The following is a 14,099-nucleotide window of genomic DNA, read 5'->3' as shown; positions in this document are numbered from 1 at the left end:
GCAGCCGGCTCCTGCGTGCGCGCGGCCCAGCGGTGAGCGGTGTCGGGGGGGCCTCACTTATCTCCCTGGGGCGCTGGGCACTCTCGTGCGGGGTTGGGGGCTGGCGGGGAGCCTCCGAGGGCAAGTTGCACCTCCGTGTGAGCGCCTGTGCACCGGGCACGTGTGAGTGTGCGTGCGCGCTGTGAGCGGGTGTGTGTGTGGGTGAGAGCCCCTGTGTGCACCCCTCCCCCAGCGTTGTGGGGCGCAGGTTGGCTCCACCCCATGTTACAAAAGGACTATTTTGGCCCCGGCGCATGACAGGTGCTGGCAGTGCCCGGAGCCGGACGGGATCGCGTGGTTTCGGAGTTTGAAAACGGCAGGAAGCGACGGAAGGTATTGGTTTACTTACCAGCAGATTTCTTTTTTTTTTTTCCCTTGTGGTTTTCCGCCTCCGTGAAGGTTGGAGATGAATGAGAGAGGGGTGGGTGGGGATTTTGTGTGTTTTGGTGACTATTGATTACTTACAGACCGGCATCTTTTATCCTTTAATTCAGAGGGTGGATGAAATCCGGTCTTCATGGGCGAGAGATACTAGGGTGATGCAAGGCCTTCTCCACGCTGAAACTAGAGGGTGGTTTCTTTAAAATGTGAGGGAGGCCGGCATGTGGTAGCTGAAATAGGAAAGGCACGAGCAAAGTTGTTCTTTTTTCTCCATAAGGCATCACGAGGTGTCTGGCAGTCTCCTCCTGTAGCTCCAGCGCCGCTTGCGTTGTTGGGAGTGTCCCTGCAGAAAGAGCCAGTCACCAGTCTGTGCTGATGCTCCGGCTGTTGCAGATGCACCGGTGCTGGAGCAATGCGGGGGGGAGTTTTGCCCACATCAGGGTTTTGATCGTATAACCTGAATTGTGCAGATAAACGTGCTGCTCTTCAAAACCCTGCTGGAATAGTTTTCAATTTGTCTCTGGGAATTAAGGTTTCTTCTGAAATTGTTACTGCAGGAGCCTTAAAAAAAAAAAAAATCATTTTTGTTTGCGCCTGTTTTCTTGTCCCCTTCTCTGCAATTCTAGGTTTTGTAGGGGGAGTGAAGAAGCATAATTAAGTGTTTAAAATAGGACTTGCCCATGTGACAGTAGAGTAAATTTACTACAATTAAAAATAAAAGGTAAACTCTAATTAAGGCTTCATTTCTTTTTTCTGTTTCTTTTTGTTTATAGCTTAGCGTGGACAATGAAAACAGTTCAGTTCTAGCATCTGACCTTTCCAGGTCATGTACCAACACAGGAGTGGCCAACCTGTGGCACAAGTAGAACAGGCAGCCTCTGTGTGTAGCATGAGGCAGGGAGCAGAAAGCAGAGCAGCAGATTGGGGAAGGGGATCTAGTTGGCACCCAAGAAGGATGCAGGGCTAACTTGTGCCACACCTGCCAAAAAAAGGTTGGCCCCTGCTTTACTAGCAACTATATAATCACAGCAGGAGATTGCTTGCATCCAGCCAAGGCTCTTCCAGTAGGTGGGGAAGAATTGGGACACTTTGATTGAACTGGAGCCAAAATCAACCTGGGGCTTTAATCCAACAAACTGAATATCAATAGTAGGTTTAAAGCAAGGGCAAAGAAGTGAGAGAGCTGCAGCATAGTGTAGTGTACATCCAAATTATGGCTTTAATTTTCAAAAGGGTATGTTCAGTGTCACAAAAGAGCGTGTAAGACTCGGTCTGTATAGTGAGCAAGCGGCAATTCAAAAACTAACAGCACCAAATGCTGGCAATGGATGCTAGTGGGCAGAAAGGAGTGTAAAATATAGTAGATCACGGGTGTCAAATATTCAGCCCACAGCTCCTTTATCTGGTCCCCTGGGCTACTGGCAAGCCACCAGAAGTTAGGAGGCATGGCTGAGGAGGGGGGAGGTGGTCTGCTGCATAATCCAGGGCTCTGGACATGGCACAGCAGGAGGATGAGCAAAGGCAGACATAACCAAAGTTGCCCCCTAGCCACTTCGCCTGTTACTACTGCCGCAGCCATATCCTCTCAGCTCCCTTTGTGCTGGAGCTGTCACTCTGTGCTCCAGGTTAGAGCAAGAGCTGCTTATGCTGCCACTTCCTTGCGCCCCAGGCTGGATCTGGCTCACAAAGAGCCCTGTGGTCTGGATCTCGCCCAGGACACAAGGTGAGTTTGATACTTCTGTCATAGATAAACAAGGGGATCAGGCGCACACACTGCTATCCTAAATGTTCCTACAGTCATCCTTGTAGAGAACAGTATGAACCCTTGTGAAATTTTCATAGTTTAACCTGAGTAGGCTGCATTTGCGGGAGGAGGAGAAGGGATAGAGCTAATCAGATTATTTTGGCTGGATTTTTTAAAAGTGCTGATTCACTGAAGCCAGTATGCTCGGCTGAACTGTATCTATTTCAACAGAATTTGCACTGGCAAAGTTTGTTAGCTTGGAGCTAAACTTTGGTCAGTTCCAGAGAAATGGGAACTCTGTTTGGGAGGTGGATCTGGAAATGGAAGACTTTGATACAGTGCCATTTTGCAAAAGAGCTAGAAAGGAGTTGGTTTCCTTCCAGTGCAGAATGGAGATTGCAAAGTTGTTGACAGGAGTCTTCTGTGGTATTTTTAGACCAAAGTCTTTAGTTGTTTAAAGAAATTCACAGGAGTAGTCAGAGTTAAATGTTATTTCTGCAGTTGTGTCAGGTCTTTGCCAGGATGCCGCAAACCAGAACTCCTGCATATGTATGCTTTCCTATTCTTTCTCCTCTTCCTGACTCTGGATATGGCTGTTAAGCCAAAGTTCACACGTTAAATGTTGAAGGTGCAGAGGAGGGTGACACAGTTAAGTGACTGAGGGTATGGGGCAGCACAGACCAGTAATAAAACCTAAAAATGAGCTGTTAGAATAGTGTTAAGCCTTTTGACTGTAATGTCCTGCCTGTCTTTGCATCCATAGAACTAGACTGGTATAGAAGGAGTCTGCTGATGTAAAGCAGTGACATAAGCTTTTGCCTTATTGTGGGGCTTAATTTAGTCCTGTCTATAATGCGTTCCACTTTTGCACATCCACCCACTTCTGCCTCTATCTGGTGAGTCAGCCACCCTGTGGTGGCTCTGAAGTTTTGCTAACCTGACAACCTCAGTGAAAATTATGCTATTGCAGCCAGTTACAATTATAATCATATTGTTGGTCCTCCAGTCCCTTCCCAGAAGCCCTCTGGTCTCTTCCTAGTGTATTGTCTTGGTATCAGTTTGGCAAGATGTCTGTCCTTGTAGACGTACCCTCCGTATCCTCCTTGCTTACCATTTCTCCAGCTTCATCCATGTAGTGTTTGTTACAGCAGAGGAGTGCACTGTGGGGGGTACATGTACCAGTGTGCTGATACTAGAATCATGGTGTGGCTTTGGGCTTAAGTTAGAAGTTAGTTAATTTTTCAAAGTGGAATATTGAAGCATTTGATGGCAAAGCTCCACAGCTGCTCACTGATTATGGGACTGCACTGCAGGAAGAAAATAGAGTGGTTCTAGGTGAGGTACCAGATGGCCAAAGATAAAAAGAAATTATCCAACAGCCTGCCTGTTTGAATTGGGCTGTGTTTTGAGTTGTACCTGTCCTCCTGGGCTCTCTTCTCCATGATAGGACATGCATACAGCCCCCAAGACTTTGCCTTTTTGACTATCTCTGGTGTAGACACAGCTTTTGCTGATGAAAAAAGTGTTTCTACTAGTGCTTATGAACAGCAGAACATTTCCCATCAGAAGTTACCTCCTAGTATTTTGAACTCACTTGCCAGTACAGCTCTGATGCCAGAACTCTGCCATTTGGGTCTAACTTTGCCTAGATAACAATTTGTGTGTGCTTGGAGGAAGGTTTAAGCTCTACAAAACCATAGTGCTGGAAACAGGATCATACGGACCTGCTAAAGGGCTAGGAGGCAAATGTCTCTTGCTTGGAGTGCTAGAGATAGAATTGACTGTGTGGAATGGGGGATGTGTCTGTGATAAAGAAACCTATGGGAAAAAAAAAAAAGAAAAATTGCATTTATCAGTTGCTAATGAGGTATTGTAGAGCTGCTGATATACAGCAGGGTGGGCAGTGATGGGCCTGCCAGCCTGGTCATTTGATATCTTGAACTGTAGCATAATTGTATAGAGTAGGGGTGTCAAACTCCACAGAGACTTTCTATCCAGCTGGCTGGGCTACTAAAAGTTGGGGGGGATGTAGCCTCCCACAGAATGTGGGGCCCTTGGGGCCCAGGTGATCATGACCATTGGTAGCTATTCCAGAAGCTTTGTTGTGCTTCTGGACTCTGCTGCTGCCAAACCCCGCGCCACCTCCATACCTGCTGTGGCTACTTGGGTGACCACAGCAGCCATCCCCATGCCCCAGGCTGGATTCGGCCTTCAAGGAGCTCTGTGGTCTGGATCCAGCTTAGGACCCCAGGTGGGTAGGACCCCCAGTATAGAAAACTGAGATAAAATGGTGAAAATACCCACAGATTATGAGAACCATAAGCCCAAAGCATCTCTCTCTTTGTCTTTAGGCCTCATCATTTGACACTCAGGTGGTATTTGCTTAGTCCCCACATACATGTGCTCTGTGTTAGTTGGAATGACATAAATGAGCTGAAGGACTCAAAGATGTTTAAAATGACCCTGTCACTGTAAAACATCAAAAAGGTAAAGGAAGTTTGGATTTCCATATCTATAGAGATTTAGACCTGCCTAATCCCGTGGCAAACAGTGACCTTTCAGATCTTTTTTTAACCTCCTCTTAGAAAAGAAAAAAAAATCAAGTGCAGATGAAATAGGAAGTGAGACCTTTATGTCATATGACACCCTCCCTCCCAATTCTGTCCCCCACCTCCCGCCAGTCCTTTAGGTAGTATTAACAGTTCTGTTGGGGAAGAGAGAAAATTAGTGGCTATTCATGTGGTTTGATCCTACATCCTTGAAGACAAAACAAGATAAATCTGTATGAGGAAGGAGAAAAAACAGCAGGGATTTATTTTAAAAAATGTGCAGCTTCTGTTTTTGGCACTGACTTTCTAAGTTTTGCTGCTGGAGAAAGACAGACGGAGCACGTGGTCTTAGCAGTCACTCTGAGACTTGGCAAAACTTTACCAGTGATTTGGCTGCTTAAGGGTACTGCCCTTCTGGGTGATGGGCTGGCAACAGTGCTGAAAAAAAGTTTGGGCTGGCTAAGCCAAGTTTAGTAAGCAGAAGTCAAAAAGTGAGACAGGAAAGGAAAGGGAAGTAACAGCAAGTCTCACGCACCAGGTAAAGTGTGGGACTTTGCCATCTGTACCAGTTTCAGCTATTGCAACTGGGGCCATCTGCCTGATCCGTTTCGGTTAGGTCAGGATTAGGACAGCAAAGCTCCAATGGTCTGACAGTGGATTCCAGGACTTGAGAAGCTGGTGGAGCTGGTATCCATGATGAACTGAAAGGAGTGAGCTTTCCCACCTGACTTCCTGACACCAGTTTCAAATTGTGTTTCTTTCTTGTTTGTCAAATGAAGGACCCCTCAACAGAGGAGGGAGGTAAACTAGCTCACCCGGGTGTGATTCGTTAAGCTGAAGCAGTTGACTTATAGCACAGTAAGCTTGGTCTATTGATTTCTGGTCCCATGCTCCTCTTGTTTACCAGACAGGATTTCAGCACAGTCCTTGGCCTTTATCAGTAGGCCTCTTTGTTTGGGTCAGTATATTTTTTTAATTTTGCTGATGTTTTAGAAACCACTTTATGTAACAGGCAAAGCTGGACTTTTGTTGCCTTGGACAGCTTCTGCCCAAACAAAGTCTATACCTCAGATAAGTGGTGCTGGAACCAAAGCAGCTCTCATTATAGACTGACTTCTCTTACTGCTCTGATGCTGCTTTCTGTCTTCCAGAAAAGCAGTGTTACATTTTAAATAGAGGTGCACCAATACATCAGTCTGATATTGGATTGGCACTGATTATAAAGAAAATTTAATATATCGGAAATCAGCCATATCAGGCTGATAAATGGCCCGTGCATGCGCGCAGCTGCAGCATAGCGCAGGCAGCGAGGAGCACAGCCGGGCAGCGTGGAGAGCTGCCTCCAGCTGGTAAGTCCATTTTGATGGAAGGGGAGGGGGAAGAAAGGGGTGTGGGGGGGGGGCGGTGCAGATCAAGGCACCCATGAGGAGGGGGTCTGGAGCTGGGGCAAGTGCTGTCCAGCTAGGGCGGGCACGGAACCGAGCCATGGCTTGTCTGGGAAGCACCAGGAGCGGGGGCACCTCCCACTGCCATGCACTGCTCGTTGGGGCTTCACTTGCCTGCTTGTCCTGTGGCTCCTGTCGCTGCTCTTGATGCTCTTTGGGAGGGCACAGGGGGGCTTGTGCCCCCGGATCTGCGTGGGGCGGGGTGGGCTGGGGCTGCGCCAAGCTCTTCCTGGCAGGGCGGGGCTGCGCTGGGTTAGGCAGCTGCAGCTATGGCAAATTTGTGGCTGCAGCCCCGCCCCACCAGGAAAAGCTTGGCGCAGCCCTGGCCCCAGCCCACACCACGCAGATCCGGGGGCACATACTCCCCCACCCTGTCCCCTCCCAGACAAGTGTTGAGAGTGACGGGACGAGCAGGCAAGTGCCGGATGATCCACCAGACCAGCAGCTCTTGGCCAAGCGGCGTACAATGGAGGGAGCTACTCTCCCTGCACCCCCAGGACAAGTCGCAGCTCTGTCCTGTGCCTGACCCACCTTGGCTGGGCAGTGCTTGCCCCTGCCCCAACTCCAGCCCCACTCCTCCCTCCCTGTGGGGGCCTTGATCTGCCCCCTCCACACCCTTTTCATCGTCCCTCCCCCCACACCAGACTTACCAGCTGGAGGCAGCTCTCCATGCTGCAAGGCTGATATTGGAAATCAGATCAGTATCGACTACAAAAATCTCTATCAGTGCAACCCTAATTTTAAACTTCCTGGGGTGAGAATTGACCCTGGATTAAGAGTGCAGCTATTATTTTGCACCAGTTTTGCAAAGGCAGATGACAAAATTCATCTCTGGAGTAGATAGGAAGATTTAGATGCTTAACTACTTGTTCTGGGGCCAGATTTGGTCCTTGACTAGTGGAAAGCTGTTAAATATCCTTTTACAGCTCTTAATACCTGCCTGCTTTGGCATAGGGAGCAGTGTGTGTGGAGGCTTAATACACATGACAGCGAGCTGTTTCAATTAGAGTAGCTATCCAGGAACCACTCTAATTAAAACACCCCCCTCAGCACCAAGCACGTGTATAGGCAGTCATGATGCCTGCTGATAGCCATCAGTACTGATGCCTGATGTGTCTCGTACGTTAGCAGCACGCTGAACAGGAGGAGGACAAAGTACTGTATGGAACAAGGGCAACTCTATTGTGAGCTGTATCAATTTTGGCAGTTTAAGGGTACCTTTGCAAATTTTTATATGGAGTCTGTACTAATTGACTTTCTTAGATTCTGTCAGAGGTCTTACATTAATGCCTTGTGCATGGTTTCATTTTTGCCTTTGCCTGTAATCTCAGGAAACCACTCAAAACAGATTTCCAAGTATGGCCTATGCTCTTCAGTTTATACAGTCCTAGTTTTGAATTTTCTGGGGGCGGTGAACAGGTATAACAGCCCCCACTAAGTCCCTATCAGATAAAACAGTCAGTCAGTATCCAGATCAGTGCAGTCAGTTTAAAATTACTTTAAGAACTTCTCTTGCTCATATGATAACAGTAGTCAGTGGAGCTATGCTTCCGGGTTCACTTCAGCCCTTCGCTGTCATGAATGCTTAAGTGGGTTACAGGTAAAACTTGATTTGACTGAACTTCAGTTTAACTGAGAGTCCAAAATTCCTAAAGGTTAGTTATGACCTCCAGGGCTGTAGACCCAGACTAGCCCTGTAATACTCATAGGTTTGTCTTCCTCTCCTGCCAAGCTTAGTTTATCCTTCAGAAGTGAAGATTTAAGCTCCTTGTCACACAAACCTTAATTATTTGGTGATTTCAGATGACAACCCCGAATTTTTCAGTTTATCCTGATATTTTCTATATTGACATCATTTAGCCTCCAGTATTTATATGTCTGTTATCTCAACATGGTTGTACCCTCTTTTTAAAGGTGTCTCTTGAAGGTGGCCATTACTCAGGTTCTGATCTTTGGAGCTCTTGGACCCATTGGTTCTGCTTATTCTAATGTGTAGGCTTCTGTTTTCTTATTGCTGAAGTTTCTTTTAGCCTTGCTGTAATGAAAAAAGGACTTGACTGCTTTGATATACTTGGCAAGCTTAGCCTAGCTGTTCTGAGGAGCTAATTAGAACGAGCACTCACAATACAGGCTCCTAAATTCACTTAACTTACAATTAAATGATGGAAAATTCAGCTGTTACGTAACACAGTTATCTCACAATAGCCTACCAGAAAATTATTTACAATTCAACATTTTTAATAATAATTTATTTGTTGTCATGTGATGTATCTGTGTGGTATCTAACTTCTACTTCTACCTTATTTTTTTAACTTCCAGACTCCTAAAACTTTCTGTTTTGCTGAAAGAATCACTTCCAAGAGTCCATCTTATGATGTCAAATACTGTATCCTCTTGGATTTTAAGCTCTGCAAGAAACAGCATTTTTGTTTTGCAAGGAAAAGGACGTTTGTATTCAAAATGGATCCCACACCAAAGCAAGATGAAATGCAAATGCATGTTTGCCAAAGCACCACTCTCTCCTGTTGTGATGAGCTGCAGTATAGACAGCGTCTTCACTTTAAAGGCTTTCAGGCATACTTCGACGGAGGAGCAGCACTTTACTTTTCAGCTAACACCATCACAAATAAATGATGTATTGAAAGCAGGTGAATTATCCCATAAAATATCTGAATTTGATGGCAGAAATTCAAATTCTGTCCTGAGATTTGAAAGTAACCAGTTAGCATCCAACGCGCCCAGTGAAGATCGTAGGAGTGCAGCCACTTGCTTGCAAACAAAAGGAATGATGTTTGGCATCTTTGATGGCCATGGTGGTTATGCATGTGCTCAGGCAGTTAGTGAGAGGTTATTTTACTATATTGCTGTCTCTCTTATGTCTCAACAAGCGCTGGAAGAGATGGAGCTTGCCACAGAATGCATGAAACCAGTCCTGCCAATTCTGCAGTGGTACAAACATCCGAATGACCTTATGTTCCGAGAAGTGGCTTCATTATACTTTGATCACCTCAGGGTTTATTGGCAAGATCTCTTAAACCTTGACCTAGAGACAGGTTTCAGTGTAGAAGAAGCCTTGATAAATGCGTTCAAAAGGTTAGATTCAGACATAACACTGGAAGTCCAGGCCCCCTTAGAAAATGAAGTAATGAGAAACATTGCCCTGCAAGTGGCTTTCTCTGGTGCAACAGCCTGTGTCTCTCATATTGATGGTGTCCACTTACATGTTGCAAATGCTGGGGACTGCAGGGCTATCTTAGGGGTTCAAGAAGAAGATGGAACTTGGTCAGCGCTGTCTCTTACTCAAGATCACAATGTCTTCAATGAAGCAGAAATCAGAAGGCTAAAGGAAGAACATCCTAAAGTGGAGGAGAAAACAATAATCGTGAATGACCGGCTGCTGGGGATCCTCATTCCTTCAAGGTCTTTCGGAGATGTTCAACTGAAATGGAGCAAGGAACTGCAACAGAGTGTTCTGGAGAATGGCTCTAATGTTGAAGCTTTAAATATTTATCAGTATGTCCCTCCAAACTATTATACACCACCTTATTTAACAGCAGAGCCTGAAGTCACCTACCATAAACTAAGACGTAAAGATAGGTTTCTAGTTATGGCATCGGATGGATTGTGGGACATGCTGAATAATGAGGATGTGGTAAAACTTGTTGCAGAACACCTTGCAGAGTCTACCATCCAGAAACCAGAACTCAAAAAGCCAGTTAACTTGGGCTATATGCAAAGTCTGCTGCTTCAGAGGAAATCCAGAAGCATGGGCTCACTTGACCAGAATATTGCCACTCACCTAATAAGGCATGCAGTTGGAAATAATGAATATGGAGAGATAGACCAAGAGAAACTGGCTGCAATGTTGACTTTACCTGAAGACCTAGCAAGAATGTATAGAGATGACATCACAGTTACTGTGGTGTATTTTAATTCTGATGCAATTGAAAATTACTACCAAGGCAAGAAATAAGGACTTGAGTTAATGCTATGGCAAGGTCTGATATGGGACCATTAATGTTTACTTTCACTAATAGTCAAGCTGTTAGAAATACTGTTGACTAGAAGTCCTCTAGCTGTGAATTCCTTTTGAAAATGTTGGGCTGTGAGTTTTGTAAAACCTCTGGGCTCCCAGTATTTTTTGCTGGTGATACAGAATTGTACTGCTAACAGCTGTGCAGAATCTGATTGAAGGCAGTGGTCTAATTAATGATCACTGGCCAAATTCTTTCCCCATGGAAACCACTGACCAAACTCCTGAAGTGCCCTAGTGTGGTATCATCTGTTGAAGCTATAGTTATCTTCTCTAACTGAATGAAAGTGCAAGAAGGACCCCCTTGTTCAGAGGTCTTATGCAAAATGAGCAGCCTTCTTTCAAAGTACATTTTTCAAATAGATGCTTTTTGGGCATGAGGGTTGTATCTGATACTTCAAACTGCTCACCCTCCAAACTTGAGAGACCTTGTGAGCTTGCTCTTTCATTTAAAACTTAAAGCAAGACTGTTTCAGTTTTGGAAACTGTTAGATTACTTTTTACTAATACCCTTTTACAGGAGGCATAAAGAAACAAAGCATAATTTCTTCCAGAATGACTGACTTCAAATTGTGACATTGAGTGTAAAGACAGTTGTGTGGACAGACACTTGTGACAATCTAGTGCACTTTAAACTAGAATTTACAATTCAGTCTTTAGAAATATTATATATTTCTAATTTAATGAGTACTTAATGCCACCAGTGGTACTTGACTGGAATATTTTTATGCTTATTGTTTGATTTACTAAAACCTTTTATATTGTAAAGTGATCCATGAAACATTGTGTTCTAAAACTGCAGTCTGTAAAACTAACTTAAATACTATTCTGTAGGTGCCTCTGGAATTGTATAAGTACACATGAAATCTAAATGCTCCAGTTTGAAGAGATGGGTGCTCTACAAATTGCTGCCTTTACGTTCTCATTTACGAGGTAGAATTGGCAATGCTGGTATTCTACCAAAGAGTACTTCATGCTTGTCTCTCTCCCTTCATTCTCCTTTTCAGACAGGTACTTACTGTCCAGCACAGAAGACCGTTCAAATTGTCCTGGTGTTTTTTTGAAATGCTTATTTGTCACTGGATATTACTTTTTATATTTAAAAGTACACTTTTTGGCACTGTGCTAAAATAATGTACTTTATATGTTTGTCTTTTGCACTCCATAACTATTTGTATTGCTCTCTCTTGTACTTTGTCCCCTATATAAAGCTTAAATTAGCTTTCTTTTTCAAAGCTGGCGCGCTGCTTTTCTAGTGACTGCTTCCTTGTTTGTGCCCCAGAATAATTGGAGCCTGCGAGAATGTGCATTCTGGGACTAGAGGTCTCTGTTTGTTGCTGTTGCTACCAAGGAAGAGTACCTATCTGGGTGGTACTGAACTAGCATAAATGTGATCATATTTTTTTTTCCTCTGTTCCATTTCAAATACAGCAGCTTTTCTCTTAATTATTCTGCAGTTCAGCATGTTTGAAGTCATTAACAATTGCCCTCATAGACTCTTTGGCCTAAACTGTGGATTTTTTCCATAGTGTTTTTTTTGTTTGTTTGTTTTTCACCAACACGAGTCATTTATTAATGCATATGAATGAATATGGGTTGTAGAGAACCATGTATATGATTCTGCTTGAAATTTACCTTGGAAATTATTTTTAAAAAGTGTTTAAAGAAAACTAAAGATATGGATGTTTAATTGTGGGTAGACTTGAGACAATCAAGTTTGTGCTTTTTTATGTTACCTCACCAATTAATATATCTTGTTGCAAGCATCAGGCTCAGGTTGCAGTATTCCCTATATTGATTGCCTACATGCTTTTCCTTTCAGTCTAATATCACTGTTTGATTTTTTGGCCCTTGATTCATGAACACATTGAAGCCTGCATGAACATAAGTTAGACATAATAAGGATTCTTAGCTGAAAAGCAGAATACCTAAGGCACCTGACTTGTACATATCAGAACAAAACAGGCAGCCCAGCTAGGTAGCTGTCACTTTACATGATCGGTCAGCTACATTTTGTAGGTCTGTGCTCACTGTTCTGAGGAAACTCACTGGGGTTGAAGAGTTTGGGGTTGGTACTGGAGTCTGCAGGAAGGGTTTGCATGTGTATGGTGGGCTGTTACAGGGGTTGCTGGGGTTTATGATGGATAATAGTAATATTTAGCCTTAATCTATTTATAGGTAGCTTTGGGCTGAGGAGAGATGTCTCCCTTGGGAATGAGGGAGCCAGATTTGGAAGAAGATCTAGAGGCAGGTTAGTCTGTGAGCAAACCCACAGAGGGAGTTGCTGTAGAAGCGTGTGTGTGGGAAAGGCTCTTTAGTGAATCCTGATCACAGCCTTAATGTTTTCCAATGAATGATTTGAGCAGGGCACTCCACTTTGCCAGTACCTTCTTGTATGTCTCTGTGTGAGCAGCTGTATATATGCAGATTGGTTAGTTATTCTGACTGTAACCAAAAAGTAGTGCCATCGATGGATGCATATCTAGGCTACCACACACTAGATATGGGCACTCTTCCATTAGTGGTGAGGCTAAAAACAAAGGTGCTTAGACCACAGTAGAGTAGACAAAAATCTGATTACTTTAAATAAACATAGTTAGCAAAATATTTGAGAAGCAATTCAAGTCTGTGTCTGTTAAAGACAGCATTGCATATCCAAGTACTTAACATCTATCTAAAATAACTTGCTCTTAATTTTTGGATATCTTCTAGTTCAGGTAGTGTCAAGTGGCAAACTTAGTTTTCATGTTTTTTTTAAAAAAATGGAACAGTCAGTGTACTATGGATACTCTTATTACTGCATATGTAAATAGAACTGTTTTTGCAAACTGGTAATTGTTGTTTTGGGGATTGTGTTTGACGGTAGAAATGATACTATCTCTAATTACATGCCAGTATGTGCCCAGTTTAACTTGCAATATTGTAATTATTGTTCCTTGGAATATGGCAACAGGAAAGCAAGTAGGCACATAAATAATAGTGTGCACACTCCTGCATTTTGTTGTAGACCAACAGTAATAGCCTAGGTCTGCTTGTGTGTAAGCATCAACTTCAGTCAGAGAACAGTCATACCTTTTCTGCAGCTGTGAAGGCATGGCTGGTCAGCATTAACGTACCGGGTATACACTGCTCTGGAGTCCTTGAGATACATGTTTCAGTGGTAAACTTAGTTGATGGTGACCATATGGCTCTCACAGGTTGGTATGATGCAAGTCTTCCTCTATCCTGAACAAATAAGCTTTCAACATGTTCATTGGTGTAATTTGAGTCAACTCGGAAAATGTAACTTCCCCAATATCTTTATGATGGGAAGCAGTAGGTTGTTCCAGATATAGGAATCAAGCTACCCGTAGCCTGTAGGATGTTCACCACGTGCCACTCTACTGTGCCTCTTCAATCTAAATTACATGGACTCTTCATGTACGTACTAGTATAGATAACTTATCATTTAAGCATATTTTGTGAATCATGACTGTGTCCTTGATTTGAACTATAGCCTTCTGACATTTGTGTTTAAAATGCTTAACATTTAAAAATAAAAATGTTTTTTGTTTGGAGAAGAGAAATCTTCAACTATTGTACTTCAAGTGACTTGTTTGTATTTAAGGTTTCAAACCTTTGTTGTATGTTTGGATTTTTTTTTCTCCCTAACTTCATTGCAAATATTGAAATGAATTAACATTTTTGTAAATAAAAACCTGTACTCCCGTACTTGTGATTCTTCTTATGTTTGGTTTCAAGCTTCGTGAACTTCACTAGCTGTGGGGGTGGAGAGCTGGGTGATTAGCCTTGAATCTAGGATGAGACCAAAAAGAACACAATCTCTGGTAACTTAATCCGCAGGTGTTTGGGTCTGAACAAGCAGTCAGTATCAAATACCATATTTACTTCATTCTAAGGTGAGTTTT

General features: G+C 43.6%; 1 protein-coding gene and 1 long non-coding RNA gene across 12 annotated transcripts in view; both read left to right on the top strand.

Moving 5' to 3' along the window:
* The window catches only part of PDP2 (pyruvate dehyrogenase phosphatase catalytic subunit 2), a 29,530-nt gene extending 15,628 nt beyond the window's left edge, over positions 1-13,902 (top strand). For 2 of the 11 annotated variants that reach the window (XM_006028123.3, XM_006028121.3), the window contains exon 2: positions 8,478-13,902. In XM_006028123.3, the coding sequence (XP_006028185.1) occupies positions 8,530-10,131 (1,602 nt within the window). In that variant the 5' untranslated portion in view covers positions 8,478-8,529 and the 3' untranslated portion in view covers positions 10,132-13,902. The other 9 variants (XM_025209465.1, XM_025209462.1, XM_025209468.1 and 6 more) reach the window with 9 other exon arrangements.
* Positions 13,903-13,954: 52 nt separating this feature from the next.
* LOC112551010 overlaps positions 13,955-14,099 on the top strand; it is a 1,434-nt gene continuing 1,289 nt past the window's right edge. Inside the window, exon 1 of the long non-coding RNA XR_003095112.1 lies at positions 13,955-14,090. This is a non-coding gene — a long non-coding RNA (uncharacterized LOC112551010). The remainder of the gene's footprint in view (positions 14,091-14,099) is intronic.

Source organism: Alligator sinensis, unplaced genomic scaffold (assembly GCF_000455745.1).
Source record: "Alligator sinensis unplaced genomic scaffold, ASM45574v1 scaffold170_2, whole genome shotgun sequence".
Lineage (NCBI taxonomy): Eukaryota > Metazoa > Chordata > Crocodylia > Alligatoridae > Alligator > Alligator sinensis.
Note: the sequence above shows the minus strand (reverse complement) of the source record. Positions and strands in the feature narration are given on the sequence as shown.